General features: G+C 36.9%; 1 protein-coding gene across 5 annotated transcripts in view; it reads right to left on the bottom strand.

Annotated features, from left to right (window-relative positions):
• Window positions 1–15,056, bottom strand: part of LOC131052706 (small RNA degrading nuclease 1) — a 121,489-nt gene extending 106,433 nt beyond the window's left edge. For 4 of the 5 annotated variants that reach the window (XM_057987288.2, XM_057987287.1, XM_057987289.2 and 1 more), the window contains exons 1-3: window positions 14,931–15,056; window positions 9,771–9,953; window positions 7,333–7,422 (exon numbers count right to left, since the gene is read on the bottom strand). In XM_057987288.2, the coding sequence (XP_057843271.1) occupies window positions 7,333–7,422; window positions 9,771–9,953; window positions 14,931–14,972 (315 nt within the window). In that variant the 5' untranslated portion in view covers window positions 14,973–15,056. Of the gene's footprint in view, window positions 1–7,332; window positions 7,423–9,770; window positions 9,954–14,533; window positions 14,657–14,930 lie in introns of those variants that run through there. The other variant, XM_057987291.2, reaches the window with a different exon arrangement.
• Between the last annotated feature and the right edge of the window lie 8,886 nt (window positions 15,057–23,942).

Genomic DNA, 23,942 nt, shown 5'->3' with positions numbered 1-23,942 from the left:
TGCAGAGGCTTTTCCTCATTTGTACAGACCTTTTGGCTCTTGAAGAATGAGGTGCTCCTTCTGGCTTTGTTCTTCATACCTTGTTGTAAAGAATGTCCCTTGGTTTTGCTATCATGTGTGTGTTTGTGATTGTCTGCTTATGCCCCCCAAAAGGAAGCAAATTATATCTGCGAATCTGAAAACCATCAGCCATTGATGTCAGTGGAGTGAGTTTAGTACACAAGTAGGTTTGTATAAACCATAAATTGAGGCAGCCCCACCATAAGCATTCACATGTTCATGTTTGATGGATTGATTGAGTGTATAAGGGAGCATTAACTAATCACTCCTACTGGTGCCTTACTACCCACCGTTTTGTTTTATTTTCCAATCCCTATCTCCTAACCCTATGCCTCCTTACCTTTTCTCTAAAATCATTAATTCAAATAGGAACCCAGCCTTCTCTGAAGATTGCCTGCATGCTTGAAAGTTGTGCATTGGGCATTGCATACTATGCTGCCTTTCAATTTGGCATTTCTTGTCCACACGGCCAACTGTCTGTTTGAAACAGCCAACATTTTTCTGGCACACCTAATGGGACTTCATTCTTGAAGTTTCCATATATATTTTATTTGTTTGCTCTTCTTTTTTATTTTTAGCAAAACCCTTGGAACAACTTTGTATTATGTAAGGATTTTGGATAGAAAACTTGAGGAATCTACTTTTTGAAACGAAATCTGACACTAGATGTATTCATACCATGGATTTTTGGCGAGCAACTATGGCTATTTGTTCTGCTGAAGAATTTGTAATTCACCTAGCAACTATGTTGTTGAACCTTGAATTTCTAGTGGACAACTGCCCTTCTTTTTAATATTTTGTAGATTTGTGCATTATTGCAATGACTGGTTTTCATATACATAACCCTTGGTATTGTTGTAAAATACAATATCAATGACATCATGTGTGTTGCCATGTTTGCCAAATGCAACATCCAACTATAATTTGCCCTCATACATTTAGCAGGTACTGTAACAAAACATATTTGAAGGAAGAATGCTGAATCGAGAAATTTGAGGAAGCAGAATGCCTTAAGAAAGCTTAGTCTGAAATGCTTGTCGAAATACAAAAACCAAGCCAAAAGATGGATAAGCTAAAAGTCATTTAATTTTACTTTTTTTACAACTTTAATATTTAATCAAATAATTATTTTCCACACAACCACTAAAGTTACGGAAAATACTAAAATAGCCCAAATATGAATTTTGACCACACCACCAATTATGAATTAGTCTGTATAAAAGTTAGCGCTCTCCCAAGATGACAGCCTTCTACAACAAATGTGGAGTGCTCCCAAAATATCAAATCTGCACACAGAAAGTACCATAGTACTCATCTTGGCTCCATGAACTCTTTGTCATTGTCAAAATACATTTCCAATAAAGCTGACACTCTCCAAGAAAGAAGTTTCCAAAGAAGGTGGAATGGACCAGAAAAAGGGACACTACAAAACCCTCATTTCTATATAAAGCATCTCCGCACAAAGGTTGCATTGCAGCTGAATTGGGTGATTTATCACATTTCAATTTTGGGGCTGAATGAAGCTCAACAAACTATTTGTCGTTGTCCATGTGAAGCACTATCATTGGTGATATATGAGTTTACTATCACTAATTTTGTGAGCTGCATCAAGCCATTACTGAACCTGTAATGTCCCCACTTTCCTAGTGATAACTCAGGAGCATAGATTTGCCTGTTACTCATCTCCGCAACCGAATTCATCTCTTCCACCACCAAGATTACTTGTTCGAGAAGCTATGAAGAAGCCAATGATTGCCTCATCCTCCTCAAGTGGGCAGCCTATCCTTGTTCTAGAAAGTCCCAAAGCAGTGATACCTCTGCATACTTTGTCTCCTGGTAGGGATATACCCTTTCAGTCATCTGAAGGGTTTGATTTTCAAGGTGAACCCCCTCTACCTCCACACAAATTTGATACTAGCCTTGGTGTAAAAATTGAAGATCCTTCTCAAGAGTGGCCTCTTGATGCTTTCAAGTTGGGAGGGGATCTCACTGAGGATATGAAGCTTAATGCCTGTGAAGAGTTTATAAGTGATGATAATTTCATCCACACAAGGGAATTCCAGCAATTTGTGATTAGGAACATTGTGGAGGAGATGCAGAAAAGAAAAGGGATACAACTTGACCGCCTTGAAGAAGGGGAGAGGTTAAGAGTAAAAGAGGAACTCCTAAAGGGTGAGAAGGAGCAATTGGTTGTCATGACCCCTGAGATGGGAAGGCAGGTGGTTAAGAAGAGCGGTATACTTCTTTTGGAAGGATGGGATATTTCTTCCACAATTGCATTTGATAACTTGACGAGAAGACATGACATGAATTTAGAGAATATGGATCCAGAGCAAACACAAATTGCTTTTTGGAACAATTTTTGATGATCATTTGGACCTACTAGCTATATGGTGCTTTCATCCAGTGATAAGGAGGCCAGCAATGACCCATGAAATGGATAGACTCTGTGGTAGTCTACTCATCAAGAGAGTGGCAGACACTTCTGCCACCGAAGCTACTAATATGTCGGTGAATATAGCTAAATTTGCCCACAAAGTGGCATTTAAGATGGATGAGGAACTCAAAATCTTGGAGGATAGAGTGAAACTGCTTGAAGGCCAATTATACTCGGGACCTACTTATAAACCTCCAGCCCTACAGGAGTATCCTTCTGAGGAGGGCATGGGATTGAGGACTGATCTAGATCAGGCTAGAATTGATATCTCTAGGATGAGAAATGAAATAGATCAACTGAGATTTGATGCAGCGAGAATGGAAAAGAAAGTTGTCACTGAGATGACAGAGGCTTTGCTAGAGTCTAAATTTGATGCTACGCTGGACCATGCCAATGCTGCTTGGGATGAGCATAGGGAACTTTTGGGGTTTTATCAAAATAATCTAAAATGGCAGAGGTTTCTTGCTTGTTCTTTGTCATCCTTGAAGAAGATGGTTACTGCACTAGAGGTTGCCTTTTTTAGGCCTCTACGTTCTTATCTGCATGAGTTCATAGTTGATATGAAGTCAGCGCTAAGTGTGATGATGCAGATCTTCATCACTCACAAAATGTATACTCAAAAGATTAAGTCAGAGTTATCTGGTTTCCAGTGCTTCGTGACCTGCCATATGCCTGTTTAGTTTGACAGAGAAATAAGAGATCAGAAAATCAGAGTGGAAGTCGGAAATCAAGACAATTCTAGATCCAATGTTGGTCGATACCTTTGCTGATGAGAAACGGACAATGAAGAAGCTGGGAGCATATTTTGATGCACTGTCAAAATTTGACAATGGAATGACAAGAGTTGAAGTAGCAAGGGCAACAATTGATGATGAAGAATATCAAAAGCACATCAGGAAGATCCAACAGCTCAAAGAAAATAGAGTGGGAGTTTCTTAGTTGTCCTTCTCTCTCTTTTGAATTTTTGAATCAAAGCTAACTGTTGTTTCCCGCTGTTTTTTATTTCTTACTTTTTCTTGTTTCTTCGGTGTGTTTGGATGTAAAGGGGCATTTGATTTAGTTAGGTGGTTAATTTATGGCCTTACAGAGAGAATTTTGGTTAAAGATTTCTTTATTTAATGTAAATCTCTTGGAAGATACAGTAAGCTACTCTTTGTCATGGTGAATTTAATAGGTCTGTAGGGTTATCTGATTTTCCAGCTTGATAAGAGAGCTTGTGCGAGAAAAGGAGGATTCCAAATCATCTGCAACAGATACCACCTGCGGAGAGAAGAGAATGTTTGTCCTTGTCAGGATATCCAAAAAAAAATGTCTTTTTCTTGTCAAGCGGTCACCTACTGTTTTTTAAAAAATTGTAAAAGGCCCGAAGCTTGTTGCATCCTTATTCTATAAAAGGATAATCAAGGCCTTATTTCAAGTCTTCTTGTTAGGTGTTTTAGAGTTATTCAAGTCTTGTAAATTTAGAAAGGCATTTTCACCAAGGTGAACTTACATATCAAATCCATAGGTTTATAATACAATACTGGTTCAGTTTTTGTAATTGATATATGAGGTACTATGCAATTTCAGAAGCATCTTAGAATCAACTTCAATGATTCTCGAGTTGTCTCCACTATGTATGCTCCAAAATCTTGTTAAATCGATGATCAAGGATCTATTTGATTTTACCTCTACACTGTGTTGCTGGTTGTGTATGGTTTCAGGCTTCTTCTAAAGCAGAAGATTAAAATGCTTTAATCATTCACAGGGATTGCGTAGAGATCATATTGGATTTTGGCAAAACTTGTTAATTCATTTTCATACTATGATTAATTCTAGTATTGAAACTTAAAAATTCAAAATAAAAATAGAGATAACATGCCAAGGTTAACAATACAAAAGACTTGATAACATGCCAAGGTTAACAATACAGAAGACTTGACCAGTGCCTGTCCATTGGGCTAGATGAACCATTATTACAATATAATATATGGAATTACTGCAACATCCATAATCAGAAACATCCTCGCCTATATGACTAATACCTGATATTCAACAAATTCTTGTATAATTTGTATGACGGAATACAAACAACCTATAACATTTGCAACTACTTCATATCTGCAACACATGAAATTTCAAAACCTTAAATTCAAAATGGAAATATTTGCCGATAGAAATTTATAGAGAGATCACTAAAGTTTGATTATAGAATAACATATAAATATAGAAAAAAAATTAATGCATTTTGATAGATAGATAGATACCCCCAAAGCCCTGATACAAATAGTGAGCATGTTCGCCATTGTTCATTTTTAAACAAATGATGCCATACGTTTAAGCTTTTCACTTTTGAAGCATAGCTCTAAGAGAAAAGGAGAGAAAAAAGCTATAGAATTTACAAAGCAAGTTCTTTCAAAAGACAATTAAAGGAGAAACAATGAAACATAGATTAGGAAAGGAAATGGCACTATAAAATGCTTACTTGAAGGGCTTGTAAACATTGAAACCTCTTCAAAAATAAATATAAAACACCAAAATAAAATATTTTAAACCTGGAGATATATTTAAAAGGGTTTCTAACCAGGCGAAGTTTATGTCATCCTCCCAAACTTCACATTCAGCCTACTTTCTCTTGATAAAAGACAAATTTGGAAAATTCATAGCATTATATTTTTATTAACGGTTTTGAAAATATTCATTTCAAACTTGTATTATATTGAATATATTTATAATTAAAATGTGTCATTGTAGCCACCTTTGTCACAGTAATTTGTGACTTGACATATGGTACAATATTTTTTAAGGATCTATAATAAATGTATAATCATTAATGTATGGTACAATATTTTCTTACTGTGATTAATATCAGGTATTAGTCATATAGGCGAGGATGTTTCTGATTATGGATGTTGCAGTAATTCCACATATTATATTGTAATCATTGTTCATCTAGCCCAATGGACAGGCACTGGTCAAGTCTTCTGTATTGTTAACCTTCGCATGTTATCTCTATTCTTATTTTGAATTTTTAAGTTTCAATACTAGAATTATTTGTTCTCAAGGTGTTTCAGAGTGTGCTAATCAGGGATAAAAGCCATATCCAATTGAGTTTAATACTTCTCTGATTATTTCAAATATTGAGAACATATCTATTGAAATACTTAAGGAAAGGAATTAGGATCACAAAGTATTGCTAAAAGGTTTACCCACCTTGGTTTAACAGAGACAAAAGTGGAGAGGATATCACTAATTCCTTATCCCTAGTTATTATCCTGTTAGTTGGCCTCTGATCCAAGCCCTTGAAAATTGAGTTTGGCTACTCATAGAGGTTATTTGGAAACATCAGTTGGAAACAGCAACAGAGAGTGCAGTTGTGGCACGATGGTTTTACAATTATGTTTAAAGTGGTGCAAAGTCAACATAGTGATTCTTTTATGAGATTGACTTGGAACCCTAGGATCACATTGTTTTGCACTACAGCAGTTGTTGGGAATGAAAGAGCCAATAATAACTTTCTTGAGCTTATTCCTATAGTGTCTTGGATTGGTTTTAAAGAACAATTTTCTCAGGAGTTGACTAAGTTATTGCAGTATTTGATTGCTCTTCTTACAGGTAATTTTCGGGAGTTCTCTATTGACACAAACTAAAGGTCAGATTGAATGCTTATTTGTTTTCTGTTCAAGTCCAGAATTTAAATGATAACTCGGTCATTCAATAGATGAATATCTTGCATTTTATTTTATCTTTGCAATTTATTTTATATATGAATGTCATCCTTTATTAATGTTGTATGAAACCAATGCAAACTGGAAATACGTACTCCTACAAATAAACCTTATCAGACACTTGCAAATTGTTTGATTAGATTACTCCAGGAAAAAAGTGAAAAAAAACTGGCAAACATCCATAGGGGATCTTACGCACATTGTTGGATTTAATCACCAGTCAAGGCTCATGGGAAATTGTATGCTGATTCCAGGCCTGCCACTAGCCGACACATTATCATTGTGATATATCTTTCAGCACAGCATTGGTGAAGGCTGCCATCGCAGCATACAGATTGCTCTTTGGACTGTCATAGTTGCTGATTCAGTGTAAGTGCAGATTACATATGTTGCAAAATTGTGTAAATTGTGATATCTATTTCTACAAGCAGTAAGAGTGATGTAAACCCAATCCACCCTCTATGCTATACTCTTATTGTTTCTTGCAGAAGTAATTAGTTATGAATAATTTAATAATTTATGAAATAGAGTTCCTACCAGTTCATGCACATTCTGAAAATACTAAAAGAATATAAATCTCAGACAAATATATTCAACGTCCAAGTTTGTCTCACATTTGGATTCTACCACTTCATTCAATTTTATGGATTTGAGAGTGCTCCTAATGCAGTTTTTTTACATGCTAGGAGATGGAGGTTGTCTACCTCAGCTTGTTGAATCGTTCTTAATAGAGGATTTCAATCACTTGGATAAACAGGAAAGTAAGAATATTGTCAATATTTGAGATTTCTGAATAGGGAATCTAGGAGTAGGTTCTATTATATCACAATTTGGGTCAGATTAAATCACTACAACAAAAGGCAAACAAAAGTTGGGTTTATATGTTTCCAGGTAGCTATACTGTACAACCATTACAACAGCAATGTCTGTTTTTTAAATAGCTGTAAAGGTGTGACATTCCATCCAACTTCATTTATAACAAAAGAGTTTTTAAACTTTACTCTTTTGGCTCATCCTATCTAGTTTAAACCATCATCATTGAATAACTTGATTTACAATCACAAATTTTGATGAGGAATAAGATTTGCTCTATTATGAAAACTACCCTACATACATTTGAATAAGTACCTGCTTGGGAGATGCTTTGTCTAAAACCCTCTTCATACGTGATTGCCAAGATTTGGAGCGTTTATTCCACTTTAGAAGTCTAATGACCAACTGCACATTCAGGTGTCACAAACACAGTTTCAGCATGCATTATTGTCATTATAAACATGATGTTCTAGCAGTCCATAAACAAGAAAAGTATTGTCATTATACACTTGCCATTATCAGTTCCATAAACAATAAACTATTTCATGGGAGAAGAACGACTGAAAAAATAACAATAATTTAATGGTGAGATATGGCCTGCAGCCTGTGCTTAGTAAGCAATCATAATAATCTAATTTTAACATTTTAAGATAATCATATGATATTTTCCAGCCTGTAACCTCAAATTCCAGTGTGAGGGGGTTGCTAGTGTGTGACTACATGTGATACGACCTTTTATCTTGTACCTAAAAGAGGTATGTTGTTCTGTGCTATTCATCTATTGACCCTTGAGTAAATATTGACTAGCAGTCTCATGAGTTGTCAGTTTGTGGCAACCCCAAGCGGATTCTGATTTTAACATTTTAAGATAATCATATGATATTTTCCAACCTGTAACCTCAAATTCCAAGTGTGAAGGGGGTGCTAGTGTGTGACTAATGTGATGTGACCTTTTATCTTGTACCTAAAAGAGTTATGTTGTTCTGTGCTATTCATCTATTGACCCTTGAGTAAATATTGACTAGCAGTCTCATGAGTTGTCAGCTTGTGGCAACCCCAAGCGGTGTGTAAAGCCAATGATAAATTTTTCCATGAGTTATCCATGTTGGTGAAAGCCACTAGGGTTACTAAATATCCGTCTATTGAAAGAGACAAGTAAATATCCCAAAGATCATCAAAGTGAAAGGACAATTGGTTATAGAGACTGAACATTAAATTTGGAAACTATGTACCTATCACATATGTGTATTTATCCTTTATTAATGGTCTCATATAAGTCTGAATGGAAATACATAAAGATGTAAAATATTCAATCATATGCACAATGGCATAATATTCACAAACTTGTAGGTGTCCCCCAAGATATTCTACTGTGAATATAGGGTGGGAAACACAGAGAAAATTCTGCGCAAAGAAGAAAGCAAACTGTAAAAAAAATACACACAACTGGAATACCCAAGCAATAAACCACATTTGATAAGTTGCATACATTTTCAAAGATGTAACATTACTTATGGAGCAAATATTTACTGAGATAACAGAATTTAGCGAATTAAAATTGACGAACTCAATCCTATCCTGTTTCAGAGAACAGCATGAAGTGTCATATTTTCCCACAAGTACTGCATGATGGTTATATAAAAGCCTTTGTGGATAATGTTAAGCTGGGGAAGAGGGAGAGCAAGCTCTAATCCATTAGAGATAATCTGAACAAAATTGTCGATGTGAGTAAATCCACTATTAAAAACTGTGCTGTGAGTATCAGCCTCTTCCAGGGAAATTGTAAAATCATGCTTGCTCTGTCCAGACTAATCCAAGTTCCAGAACCTGTTGGAAGATAATAGAGGAAGATAATAGAGGAAGTGCAGTACTCTGATGCTGAGCAGTTGGATTTTGTTGAGACACATCTAGAACTAATTAAAAACGAGTGGGAAGCTGCTGGTGGTCTTAATTCCTTTTAGTTATGTTGCTATTATGCAAAGGTTCTTTTCTTCTGGCCTGTTCCTAGGTTGTGATTTGGTTGTGTCGATGTTTCCCTTTGCCCTTTCCATTCCTGGGCAGTCTCGCTCTGTTTAGGCCTTTTTGTGGATTTTTTGGCTACACTTTTGTATAAGGGACAGGGCTCCTTTCATAAAACCCCTTTTTATCATCAATTAAAAAAACAGCTGCAATCAATAATTTTTACTTCGAAGTTTATAGCTAAGATATATACTTCTGGGAAAATTATACCGCTTTTTAATTCACGGTAGAAGATAGGGCTGAATTAACATCAAACAAGTATCCTTCAGAATTATAAAAAGAGACTATAAGATCTCTGTTAAAACAAACAAAATAAGCTCACCAAATTCAAAATATCATGTAACATGGTCTTTGGTCCTACCTGCTTGCACTTAACAATCACAAAGAAGATTGTGGTTTATTTGATTACAAATTTTTTTTAAAAACACCATGCAAAACATGAAAGTTTTAGCATCATACAACAAACAAACCACCAATAAGAGACTGTTGGTTGGTTTTCTTTTGTTTTGACAATCTACTCTACATAAAATCATCATTTTCCCTTCATCAGAATAAATAATTATGAAGAATTCAAACAAACGTGTTATCTCATTAAAGACAGATAATTCTTTTCATACCAAGAGCATTTAAGTATATGCAACTTTATGACAATATCATAATGGATGCTAAAAATTTGAAGGCGAAAATGAAACCAAAGGGAAGCATACTACATTCATGTGCTAGAACAAAGTTACCTCTACATCTTCCTCGGCAGTAAATGTCTTTACAAAATCAGCTAAAACATCCCAAGATCTTTTGCTAGGATCATTCAATGATGAACCTAATTTTCCATCTCGAACACGTAGGAATTCTTTCCAATCTCCTTTTGCACCCTTGATTTGATATGCTTGAGCTAGTTTGACAATTTTGACAAGGATCTACAATTTCATGTAAGAAAACAAAACATGATAAATTAATATTAATTTATGAGAAATTACAGTATGTAGCATATTTCCTAATTCTGGACCTTCAATTAGTTCAAACAATTTTGATTAAAAAACACAAGCACAAAAATCATGTGCATTATTCAAAACAAGCAACTCTCAACTAAACATGGAATTATGAAAAAATTTCAAATATTCCACAAGATTCAAAGAAGCTACTTGAGTTAATAGAATAGTACATTAAGCTGACATGGACACAGAAGCATAAAGTAATCTAGGTCAGGCAAACATATAATTCAGAAGTCAAAACAAAATTGTGAGTTGATGACAAAGATTGTAGTAAACAGTTTTTATCGCATAATGCAGGGGCACGCCTCTAGAGTCTCAACTACTCATTTTAAACCTACTTCAGGACACCTCCATAGTAAGAAATGAAATGTACAAGAATGGGCACATCTACTCAAGTGCGTCATGTGTGCATGAAATGATCGAGTCAAAAAGGTTGCAACAAATACAAGGTGCAAATGTTCATATGCAACCACCATATATCATTGTATAGTTCCAATCCCTTTCAAGGAAGAAATAGCTCAAACTGGTTGAAACTCTTTTTCCATTCTACATCATAAATTAAGATGATGCTTGAGTTGCATGAGCCCTTAAAAGTTACAACCAATGATCATGACATGGGAGGGGCCTTGGTGGGGAAAGCCCAATACCAAAGTGATAGATATGGTGGTGAGCAATTCATTCACCAAATGTAATATACATCGCATCCATTGTATCCCTTATTTTTACCATCATTGAATATGATGACTCTTAACAGTCCCAACCTTGGGGAGATCTGTTAATGGGTAGATAGGATGCTTGGGCAACAGAGGTAGTGATTCATCAGAGAACGTTCTACAAGGTGCAATTGTACATATGCAATCACCATATACCATTGCACTGTTTCAATCCCTTTCAAGGAAGAAATAGCTCAAACTAGTTGAAAATGCTTTTGCATTCTACTTCATTAATTAAGATAATGCTTGAATTGCATGAGCCCTTACAACCAATGATCATGACATTGAAGTGACCTAGGTGGCAAGGGACCCACACCAGAGTAATGGATATGGTGGTGAGCAATTCATTTTCACCAAATGTAATATATATCACATCCATTATATCCCTTATTTTTACCATCATCAAATATGGTGACTCTTAACAGTCCCAACTTTGGAGAGATCTATGAGTGAGCAGATAGGATACTTGGGAAATTGAAGGTTGTGATTCATTAGAGAATGTTCAACAACAAGCATGTTCATCCCATCATTTAGCATAGGCAGGAAAAGTTGAACTCCGTCTTATCATATGGCCACATATGTAGTGAATCTGAAATGATTTGTGGAAAGGTCACGTTTATTCTTATTATCAACAAGAAGGTGAAGAAGGGCTTCATGAAGGTCCTCAAGAAAATGTATGATGCAAAGGATGTTGCACCAATAGGTACTCACTAGATCAGGTTCGATGAACTCCATGACTATGAAATTTCAACAACAATAGACAAAGAGACTATAGTACAAGACAAACTAGTATGTTGGTGGTGATTGTATGGGCCTCAACCATCACTACAAACAATTGCAATCACCTACTTTTACAGACTTCTAGTTCCTCTACTATTGAGAAAAATTGGTCTACAAAAGTTTATCCACTCTGTTAAGAGTTAAGAGGAACAAGGTTGATTCTAGACAGGTGAAGAAGTTTTTTATTGTACACAATGCTTTGTCTCATTGATCACAAAACAAATGAGTACAATATGAGTCAGGCGACATGGCTAAATATAGAGTTTGGGGATCTAAGGCAAGTTGATATGGAATAGAATGTGCAATCAAGACGTATTGGGGTCCCATTATAGGAGATAGATGAGTCTAGCAAATCGAGTGAGGAGTAATTAATGAGGTTTGCATCTAATGATTATATCAAGTTCAACTATTGGCTATGATACTCAATGCAACTAAGCATTTGTCATTTTCTGGCATTTAGTTTTGATTCTTAGTTTGTACTTTTTAAATTGAACTTTGTGAATTATACTTTTATAACTGTAGCCAATGATATGAATACCAAATGGATCATCAAATCAATGGATTATCATTGTAACTTCGTCCCTTTGTATTTATTATTTTCTATTAATCATATGTCAATGTCTTTAAATGTTTCATTATGAATTAAGTTTTGTTTTTTTTAATTTGCTTCTTTTAATTTGTTTAAGTTTTATATTTAATTTTCAAAGAATTTTTCTATATTTACTTTATCATCGTCCCCTCACCACCCCCAAAATCTAGGATTTGTCATCCTAGGAAATGCATCCTCCAATCCCAAAACTTAGAGAAAGGTTGGATTTTCATTCATCTGTCAAAACATCAATCATGTATCAAAGAAAATACATACAAATAATAGGTCAAAATCAAGACACATCTAAATTCATAGTAGAACGGTGGCTACAATGTATACAAATGGTTCCAAATGTAACCTATTGCTAAATAGGCTTACCAAAGCCTAACTCACTTCAAACTTGTAGGGAAGGTCTTTCTCTAGTGTTTTCTTAAAAAAGGGCCAAAAATCAACCACAAACTGCACCATTTACTAGGTAGACAATAATGTATAGAATCAAAGCGACAAAAAGTCCCTTCCAATACAAGAAATCTTAGTAAAGTGACTACATAGAAAAGAAATGCATTGCTTCAACCTAGACTACCCTTTCACATTCTAACAAAATAGAAACCCTTTGGTCTACTATTTGGTCTAGTAAATAAGTGCATAAAATTAATTCTGCTATTTTTGGTTAGCTTCAAGCAGGGTGTGGTCACACGTAAAAACATTCTCACCCAAAGGAACCTGTCAGTATCAACAACAACAATGAAATTCTGAAACTTCTATCAAAAATATTCAAAAAAACCTGGTGGTTTGACTCCCAAAAACTTCTGGAAAGGTATATTTTTGTGCTATAAACACCTGGAGAATTGCTCAAACCTACCAGAAATATTGTCAGAAGGTTTCCGGTGTAGCCAGAAATATGTCTGAATGTTTCTTGCCCCTGGAAAAGTCACTATACTACCTAAGGCATTAAAATAGTTCAAAATCCCAACATTTAGTTTCCTGCAAACAAGAAAAAATTTCTGTGATTTGAAGAATTTTATCCAAGTTTAAATGCCACTGCAAAGAAGTGATTAACATTTTTGACATGGTCACCAAGAAACTCCAGCACAGGGATGAGGGCCTTGTCCCTGTACCCAGACATTATTATTTATGTATGGCAACGTATATGCAGCCAGAAGAATGCACCCTGACAAGACATTATTTTGCATTTATTAAATATATTGAAAATCAGAATGCTCAGGGTGCATTCTTCTGGCTGCATAGACAATTTGTTAATGTATGGCATAACTGTACCCTTATTTTTTCAACTCCTGTATCCCAATTTGAATTGGCATCTCCAGCTAACAGCATTTAAATTTTTCAATCCAATTTTATGTGAGTTGAAGTACCAAAACCTGGATGCTGTTTATATTGTAATCATTCCAATCTTCTGTAAACGATTTCTTATTACGCCTATTGAAAGGCATTGTCCTTTACTCCAAGCAAACAAATTGCCTAACCACTTTTGCAAGAAAAAATATTCCACACTGAATAAAGACTGCTTACCAGGGGCTCACGCCTATTGAAAGGCATTGTCCTTTACTCCAAGCAAACAAATTGCCTAACCACTTTTGCAAGAAAAAATATTCCACACTGAATAAAGACTGCTTACCAGGGGCTCATTCGTTAATCATCTAAGGATCATCATAATCTACTCTTTTCAATTTTCTCTAGAAGGACAAACCAAATGAATTAAATTAAAAAATGTAAGTTCTCAATGTACCTCATAACCTTTTAAAACCTATTTGTTCTAACATCCTTTCGAGATATTCTAATATTTATTGAAATAACTAACTCGAATACCTTTTATTTTTTAATTTTCGCTTAACTCAAATAAATTCGCCTAAGCATTGCCAAACGAGATTAGCTCGAGTGATAAAATAAAAAGTAATGTGGCTTACATGACAGAACCCGAAGTTCAAATTCAAATCTAGGGAAACAATAATAAAGTGTCCAAAATAAAACATCTGATTTGTTGGGTTTGGCATACCCCAGTGGACGAGGCTAGGCACAGTTCACATATAGAAACAGATGGAAACAATGCCCCTTGCTGAAAATTGAGTACCTCAACAGACAAGACCACTGACAAGTCTCACGAAGAGATACCCTAGTCATGATAATTTTAATGGCAGGAATTCAATAACAAAGATGCGCCTTAGTAATGGTAATTACTCTGAAGTGAATTTGTTCACAAAGATAACCCTAAGTTGTGGAAAGTAAGATAAAGGAAACTTACACAACTAAATAGAGGCCTGGAAAATTTTTAAAAAAGGACTTAAGACTAAAACGTTGCTACCTTCTAAGTAAAGCAAATTTGTCTTCAAATGGCTGAAAAACTGTGCACTTGAATCCTGAAAAACATTAAATAATTTGACATGCTACAAAAAAACATCACATACTCGATAAATTTTGTCCTGCTCGTATTAAGATAATCCCCTATACTATTATGATTCAGCCTAACTTAGCAGAGAGGTGATAATATGGTCTGGAAGTGATGTCTGTGAACCATTCCTGGAGCTTACTTTAATACAGCTGCTTAGGAATAACTAGCTGAAGCATTGTTAGACACATTTTCAATTAAAATGTATCTCGGTTTAACAAACTCGGGAAAAGCCAAAAAAAAATTCCGAAAAAATCATCTAATAAACGATTGTGTTAAGCTAATCATTTCTCATTCTGGCTCTGTTTCGACGTCTAACCGAGACTGAAAGATTTTGTTCGTAACCTATTGAGATGAATTTTAAAAACTAACGGCCTTTTTTGAAATGTCTGCGAAAGAAGAAAAAAATGTAAAACCTCTTTGTCTTCCGCTCTGAAATCCATCTTTTCTTCCGCCATTTTACCGTTCGGAGGAACAACCAAAACCCCCTAGAGGTTTATCGTTTAGGTCTGTTCTTTTAACAAATATGCATTAGTTCAAACCTATAAAAACAAATTTATTAAATAAAATAGAGTATAATTTTAACGGGGTAAAACTATAGAATATAGAGTATAATTTTAACGGGATAAAAATATAGGAGAGGTTGTTAGTTTAACAAGTGAATAAAATTGCAATCAATGAAAATTTATTAAAAAATAAATTAAAATATTCTTTTTCAAAATTCTTAAATATTTGAGGATTGAAATAAGCATTTTTTATAGATGATAAAAAAGAAATATTTTATTATGATTGGTCATATTTGAAACCTCACAAAATTGGAAAGAGATCATCATTTAGCGAGGTATAATAAGAAATGTTTACTAACTTATTTAATGGCAAAGTTCATGTTGTAGGCACCTAGATGGTGTTGAGTTCAAATCTTCTACAGTACAAAAAAAAAAAGATTATTTACCAAATTTTTGCCTACAACGAAAACTGTTCTTATATTTTAAGTGAATGAGGGTGCCTTCTCACCATAATAATATAATATAATAAAGATAATAATCTATCAAAAGACTATTTCTAATTAAACATTTACTTACTTACCAAATTTTTGCCTATATTTCATATTTTAAGAGAATGTGGGTGCCTTTCTCACCATAATAATATAATATAATTAAGATAATATTCTATTGAAACGATCATTGGATAATAATATTATATTATATTATAGCTTTTGAAAGATCATTCATGAGGGCAACATAGTTGGTAAATTAAAAAAATGGCGAAGCGGAGCAGGTTTTCTGGCTTTCGGAAGCACGAGGGTTTCCGTTATAGAGGCGGAACAGAGTGGAGATGGCCGTTTTGGATGAATCACAGTCATGGCTGGAAAGATAGCAGTTGACAACCACCGTCACAAGGCTCTTGGTCATGGAAGGTTCCGGGGAACACAAAGTTTTGGAACAGAGGGAGAGAAGAAAGACCCAAATCACCATGGAAGCAAAAGGCAGGTTTCTTTCGAGGATATCGTGACTTCGGATCCGGCCCCGAAGTGGATTTCAGGACGATGCAGGAGAAGTTTTGGCGGCCGAAACTATCCTCGGAGGCAGCAAAGGTCCTAGAGGTAAACCCTAATGCTGAAATAAGTAGAGTAATGACGGTAGAGCTTTCATCCGATGCATGGAAGGATTCACTCAGTTTTTTGTCGGACAAAGCCCTTTTTGTCAAATGGGGAGAACTATGGCTGGCTTTTTCCAAATTTAGGAACTAGTGTGACAAAAATCGGGGGGAAGGCATGGACCTCAAAACATTGGGTAATGGATATTATTTAGTAGTTTGCCCGACAGCCCAGGATAGAGACTGGATTATAGAAAACTGGCCCTTCTTTCTTGAAGGGAAAGGTTTAAACATCTCAGTATGGACACCAAATTTTAACCCGTGTCAAGCCTTAGTTGAAAAAACCCTCATCTGGATCAAACTCCCGGGCCTTCCTCAGGAGTATAAGGATGCAGAGACATTGAAACAAATAGGTAACCACTTGGGGGAATTTGTAATGTCTGAAGAGCTTGTCGACCCATCTGACTTCAGACTGGTCTCTAGACAGACAGTTCACAATCTTCCTAATACTCTAGAGATTAAAACAGGATGGGGATTTGGAAACAAAAAGTGTTGCTCAAGGAAGACATGGAATCATGTGCTAAATGCACTAACAAAATCCATCCACCGGGCTTCTGTCAAAAAGAAAATAAAGGCAAAGAAGTAATGCAACAACATCTTGAGAAGGATATTATCAGAATGTCAGAAGGTTATCATGGAGAATGCCAGTGGAATGAAAAAGATTGGGAGATTCAATCACTTGCAAAATACAGTGAAAATTTTGCAGAGATAACTCAAATGGACAAAGGTGACTCATAGAAGAAAGTCATTGATGAGTGTTTTGTGGCAGAGGCTCACTCTTTCGATCTCAATAATAGGGAAACTGGGCCAAGGAAAATAGGTGTAGATCATTTTCTAAGTGCACCAGGGGATGCAGATGTCATTTCAGAGAAGGGACCTACAGAAGGTAACAGGTCGAGGGAGGACTCAAGAGTGGAGGCTAGTAAGTCTTCACCCATGGAAGCTAGGGCTCCCTCTAAGGACGACAAAATCCCAGCCTCTATGATCTGTAAGGTAAACGAACAAGCAACACAGCGGGGGGAAAGGATGATAACACCCCCTCCAAACACAATGAAACATTTGGAGGACAACATCGTCTGAATCAATCAGGAGACTGATATAGATATGGATCAAGTGCACTCTTCGTACAACTTAGAAAAGATGGGAAGATACACAGATCCCCCAGGGGAGGACCCAATCTATAAGGACATCCAAATTTCTCCAATAAGAAACCTAGACAGTTCCTTTGAGGGTGCAGAAGACTGTGGAGGGAATTTATCAGGGTCAAATTATGATTTTGAGACATCAGGATCCCAGGACGAAGATGATGATTTGGGTATTTTGACAGTAGCAGGAGTGCAAGAAAGGAGATCATTGGAGATGACTTTATCTTTCCAATCCAAAGCCAAAGTGGGAGAGAAAAAGAAAAGAGGTGCAAAAACAAATAAGTACAAACTGGAATTGGTGGGCAATGCAGCAAGCCAAAGCAAATTGAGATCGGGAAGAGGCTATGCCTCTTCCCAAGGGCAATGAGGACCCTTTTGTGGAATGTCAGGGGCTACAATGCCCCTGACAACATATGCTTGATCAAGCGATGATTTGACCAAGTGTGACCGGACATTTTTCTTTTACAGGAAATAAAGATCAAAGATGAAGATGTTAGTGTTTTTTCTAGGAAATTTCAAACCTAGAAATGTAGTTTGGTGGGAGCTCAAGGCGCATCTAGAGGCCTTGCAGATTTTTGGAAGGAATCTGTAGTGGAGGTGGTTGTTATTAGGGTCACTCGATGGTGGCAATGGCTGAAGATAAAATCAATGCAACTTCAGACAAGTTTTTTCCCTATAAACATATATGGGCCTAATAACACAAATATGAAAATGCAAGTCTGGAGTGAGCTATCATAAATATTGAGAAATGACAGGGAGAACTTATTTATCCTGGGAGGAGATTTCAATGCTCTACTTCGGCCTTCAGACAAAATGGGTGGTGCGGGTTGGAACAGGCAAAGCCAAAGAGATTTCAGCTCCTTTGTCATAAGCTCAGGACTGATAGAAATTCCCTTCAAAATGGGGGAGTTCACTTGGACCAATAGGAGGAGTGGCTTCCTAAATATTGTTGAAAGATTGGACAGGTTTTTTATAGTTGGAGATTGGACAGAGAGACATTGGACCAGTGAAGCTGAGATTTTACCTATCATGAGATCTGACCATTATCCCATATGCCTGAGAATTCAAGATGATAGTGCTCCTAAGAAATGCCCTTTCAAATTCAAGGCAATGTGGCTTCGGGATATTAGCATTAGAAACCTTGTTGAACAATGGTGGAAGCACAAGACGGATAATCCAGGTAATAAAGCTTTCATTTTTTTCAAAAAACTTCAGTTAAAAAAAAAAACAATTTAAGAGGTGGAACAGAGAAACTTTTAGGAATATCTTTAAAGAGAAGGTAGATTTAGAAGAGGGCTTAAGAACCCTACATGAACAAATCATCAGTCAAGGGATGGATGAAGATCTTTTTAAAAAAGAGAAAATACTAAGCACAAGATATTTAGAGGTTTTAGCTAGAGAGGAGATTTATTGGAGACAAAAGTCTAGAGAAACTTGGTTAAAGGATGGAGACAGAAATGCAAAAAATTTCCACACCTCAGTCAAAGTTAAAAGAGCTCACAACAAGATCCTCTCAATTAAGAACAAACAAGGGGAGACAATTTCAGATCTTAAATAGATAAACTAGGAAGCAATAGACCATTTCTCAGGAATTTTCAATAGAATGGATAATCAGGACGGATCCATGCCTCACATTCTGGAGGTCATTCCCTCATGTGTCATGGAAGAACACAGTAGAAGGTTAATGGAGCAGGTTTCATTGGAGGAGGTAAAGTATGTTGTCTTTAGCTTAGGAGCAGACAAATCTCTAGGACCAGATGGCTTCCCGGCACTCTTCTTTCAAAAGTTCTGGGACATTTTGGCGGAAGACATCCTTGGGGTTGTAGAGGAATCCAGGAAGGGAGGTTTTATGTTAAAAGATTTCAACAATACTTTCGTAGCTTTGATCCCAAAGAAGGCTGAAGTAAACTCTTTTGATGACTTTCGCCCGATATCTCTTTTCAACTCCATATATAAAATCATTTCTAAAGTCATGGCAAACAGACTAAAACCAGTTTTGGACCTAGTCATTTCAAGCGAGCAAAGTGGTTTTGCTGCAGGCAGGTCTATCTTTGAAGGTATCATCCTCGCCCATGAAGCTGTTCATTCCATCCAGACAGCAAGGACTGAAAAGATGATGATAAAGGTTGATATTAGGAAAGCATGTGATGAGGTAAATAGGGAATTTCTTATGAAAGTCCTTCAGTGTTTGGTTTTAGCAAGGCATGGATAGCTTGGGTCAGAAGTTGTATTTGCTCCCCAAGATTTTCAGTCATCATAAACAGAAGTCCCCAAGGTTTCTTCAAATCTAAAAAAGGCATAAGGCAAGGGGATCCTCTCTCACCGTTCTTGTTCATCATCATGGCAGAAGTGCTTGGGCGTTTTATCTCCAAGAAATGGGAAGAAGGTGTTTGGAAGGGTGTTCAAATTGCAGCAAGAGTGAATCCATTAACACATTTACAATTTGCAGATGACACTTTTCTCGCAGGAGATGCGTCCGCAAGGGAAGCAAGGGTAATGAAAGATACCCTGGATATTTATGAAAAAGCCTCAGGGCAAAAAGCAAACTGGCACATGTCTGAAATATTTTTCTTCAATACTAAACCGTGCAAGCAAAGGGAAATATGCAGAATTTTGGGAATGAAAGTGGGTTCCCTACCAGGCAAATACTTAGGAATTCCTTTCTTTGGAGGAGCAAACAAATTAGATTTGTGGAAGAACCTAATTGATAGCTGTATAAATAAAATGGAGGGGTGGAAAAGCAGATGGCTTACATCAGCTGGTAGAATTTTAATGCCGAAAATAGTTGTGTTAGTCATCCCAATATACTCAATTATGTGCCTAAAAATCCCAAAAAAGGTCATCAATTCAATACAACAAAAGATGAGAAACTTTTTTTGGAATGGGGCAAATGATTAGGAAAAAATCCCACTTTTGGCATGGGATAAAATTTGCCAGGCTAAGATTACGGGGGGTGCTGGTCTGAGGGACTGACATAAAATGAACAGTGATCTAGGGGCTAAATTGGTGTGGAATATTTATTCTAATCCAAATCAGATGTGGGTTAAAGTGCTGAGAGAAAAATACTTAGATTCTGCAGAGGACCATAGAATCTTCACAATCCGCAACCCTCCCAAAGGGTCAACGATCTGGAACTTCATACTGGAGTGTCGCAAGGTGGTTACAGACCATCTAACATGGTAAATTGGAGAAGGGACAAAAGCCAAGTTCTGGGAGGATTCTTGGGTAGGCCTCCCTATAATAAGAGAGTTGGGGGACTTTTCAGAGGCAAAGGATCTTTTGGTGCATTTATGGGGGGACAAGGTAAAGGATTACATGCAGTGCAGAGAGGGAGATTTAGGTAAGGAATGGCTATGGAAGGATCTTTCGACAACAGGTCTATCAGTTCAGGTGCAGTAGAGACTTTGGAATGTTCTGGAACAGAGGAAGATCTTCCTCACAGGCAAAGAGGATAAAGTGATTTTGTGTGGTGCAAGGGATGGTAAATATTCAGTGAAATTGGGCTACCAGCTTTTGGAAGGTAGGGAGGAGACCCAATAAAAAACATGGGCCCTCTTCTAGAGCAAAGAATGTCTCCCGAAAGCTGGTGCCTTCGCATGGCTAGCTGTTAAAGGCAGAATACTAACAGGGGAAAGAAGAAAAAGGCTCGACTTTGTGGGCCCATCTAAGTGTGTGATGTGCAATCAGTCGGAGGAGTCCGCTGATCATTTGCTTTTAAACTGTGATGTTGCACAGATATGGTGCTCTGAACTCCAAAGGAGTTTAAATTGGCAGGGTCTGTTACAATGCTCCCTAAAAGAGGTTTTTGAAAGTTGGTCGAGGCAACCTAGGAAGTCGACCCTCTCATGTGTTTGGAAAGTCAGCCCATCTATAGTAATATGGGAGATATGGAAAGAACGTAATAGAAGAATTTTTCAAGATAAGATTGAGGATGAGAGGTGGTTATTATCAAGAATCAACAGGGTTATTGAAGAGGTGGTAGGCTCAGCGGCATCCCAAACTTTCTCACTATCCACTCCCTTCACTTCAATGGACAGGAATACACAAAAAGCTTGACCAGGGATCAAAATAAGACATGGATCTGTGGCAAATAGTAAGGTAAAGAGTAATAAAACACTGGAAACCCAATGGAAACCGCCAGAGAAGGGATGGTTTAAAGTTAATTTTGATGGGGCAACGCAACAATCTGGAAGACTAGCAGGGGCAGGTTTTGCAATGTGGGATGACAATGGAGAGCTAATCAAATATGGAGCCAAAAGACTTCGGAAGAGCACCAATAATGAGGCCGAAGTGCAAGTTGCCCTTCTTGGGATAGGATTAGCAAGAAGAAAAGGGGTTCGAAATCTCCATCTAGAAGGGGATTCTTTAATTATAATTCAAGCTATTATGAATGGAGAGATAAATGCATGGCATCTTCAAGGCTTCATAGCAGTAATCTTAGATGAGTTAAAAAAAATTGAAAATTTTTAAGTCAGTCATATTCAAAGGGAAGGTAATCAAACTGTGGACAGATTGTCCAAATGGGCTCTGTCATTCGAATCAGAAGGCAAATTAAAATTGGAAAACATCCAGGGGATATTATCTCTGGGCGATGTGACATGGCAATGATTGGATGTATGGAGTGCGACGAGTGAAGACGAGCAGATGATGTCACCTTTTAGTATGGCTCCCTGCGCATAAACGATGATTTGAAAGCCCGCATAGGTGAAGAAATGATGATTCTTCAAAAAGTACAGCAATAAAGGTTGGAAATGGCGTTTTATCGGGGATGAATATTTGTCACGATATCCGTCTCATTCGAAAGCATGAAATGCCATCATTAAGATGAATGATCAAGTGGAGATTGAATGCAGATGTAAGGAAAATCGGAGGTGGCAAATGTGCGGTGGCATGATCATTGGGATGGCGTGTAACACACACAACCAAGGCCTATGCAAGGTCTATAAAACCAAGGGTAGCAGTGCAAATCAATGTGTGTGGCAAAGATAGTGGAATATTTTGAGGAAAACAAAAGGAGTTATTTGAGAGGGAAGGAAGTGCAAGCATTGTTTTCATGGAGGTGAATTTTACAATCAGCACCAAGAAGCAGCAGAAAGGTTTCAAGGGTGTCGTGTGCAGAGACAGGATGTCAGGGCTACTCAGATTCAAGGAGGATGAAATGATCAACATGGTTTTGGAGGTGGTGGGACCTTTCTTCATGGACAATGTGTCACGATGGAAGGTCAATCTGGACATTATTTCAATGGTAATAGCCTGAGGCTTGGAGATAGGTGAAAACATAGACACGGTGAAGTGAGCAGTCACTTCCGATTTTGAAGAAGTTATGCTTGAAGGGCTAGACTCCATTTTGGAATGGGCAGTGCCAGGGGTCGGTTTCAACTACTCTGAGGGTTTTGCAGAATCCAAGGATGCAGATGAGTTTGGCCTTGTTTCATTTGTCCGTTGGATAGGGAAAGTTGACAAGGAAACATATGTTTTGGAAATGGCGGTAGATTGGGAGAAGCTGAAGCGGTTGATTATGAAGCACGAGCAGGAAGATAATGAATTGGCAAGAGCATGGCCAAAGGCTCATCCCAAAGGCAAATTCTTAGGGGCGAGGAAGCAAAGGTTTTTCCTAGACCAATCTACAGAAGGTGTAGAAACAACTCAGGATTAGAATGGGGGGTTGGTGTAGGCGCATGTGTCAGTCATGGCTGTTGTGAACAGATAGTAGCGTCTGGTCTTTTTAAATATTAATAGGCGGCTAATGGCTAGTTTTCTGTAGATGTAAGCTCGAAAGGGGTCTGAATGGTCTATGTCATTTTTAGCTATCACGTGAATGCATAACACCCTGTGGAAATTGAGGGAGTTGGATAGTAGGGTGGTTTTTGTTGTTTAGATGTTTTTTGGATGCCAATGCCAAGGAGATTTCAACGATTGTATGCATGAAAAGTCTACGATCCAGCATATATGAAATCTGAAAGCCTGAATTTTGATGATATAATAAGTATATTCTATAATGCAATAAAACCAATTATTACAGACCAAAAATAAATAAACATTATATTATGGCCTCTTAATGGACCTACATGGGTTAATCCATCTTCGAAGCAATCAAAATTAGTCTAGTGGCAGATACGAGGTGGATTAAAATCAATTTTGATGGAGCTTTGAAAGGCAACCCCGAGCCCTCAGGAGCAGGTTGTGTAGCTAGAGATGAGTTGGGGAATATCCTAGTTGATGGAATGAACAATCAAGTTGAAGCTAGTGCAGCTTTACCAACAATCAATATGGCTTGCCTAATGTCGATTCCCAAAGTGCACCTAGAAGGAGATTCGCAAATAATGGTAAATATCATTACAAAAGGAGAAACACAAAATTGAAAACTTAATAGAAAATTTTAAAATATTAGGGATAAATTTAAAATATTTTTAGATTTTAAAATATCCCATATTAAAAGGGACAAAAATAAGGCGGAGGACACCTTATCGAAATGGGCAAGCAGTTTAAAGGAGGGTAATGATGAATTCTGATGGTTTGATTTCCAAGACATGCTAATAGAGAGATTGGAGGTACAATCGATGATTTGAATTGATGTGAGGGAAAAAAACATTTATTGTAGAGAGTAATGCCTAGTGGAAGAAGTGT

This window comes from Cryptomeria japonica, chromosome 5 (genome assembly GCF_030272615.1).
Source record: "Cryptomeria japonica chromosome 5, Sugi_1.0, whole genome shotgun sequence".
Classification (NCBI taxonomy): Eukaryota; Viridiplantae; Streptophyta; class Pinopsida; order Cupressales; family Cupressaceae; genus Cryptomeria; species Cryptomeria japonica.
Note: the sequence above shows the minus strand (reverse complement) of the source record. Positions and strands in the feature narration are given on the sequence as shown.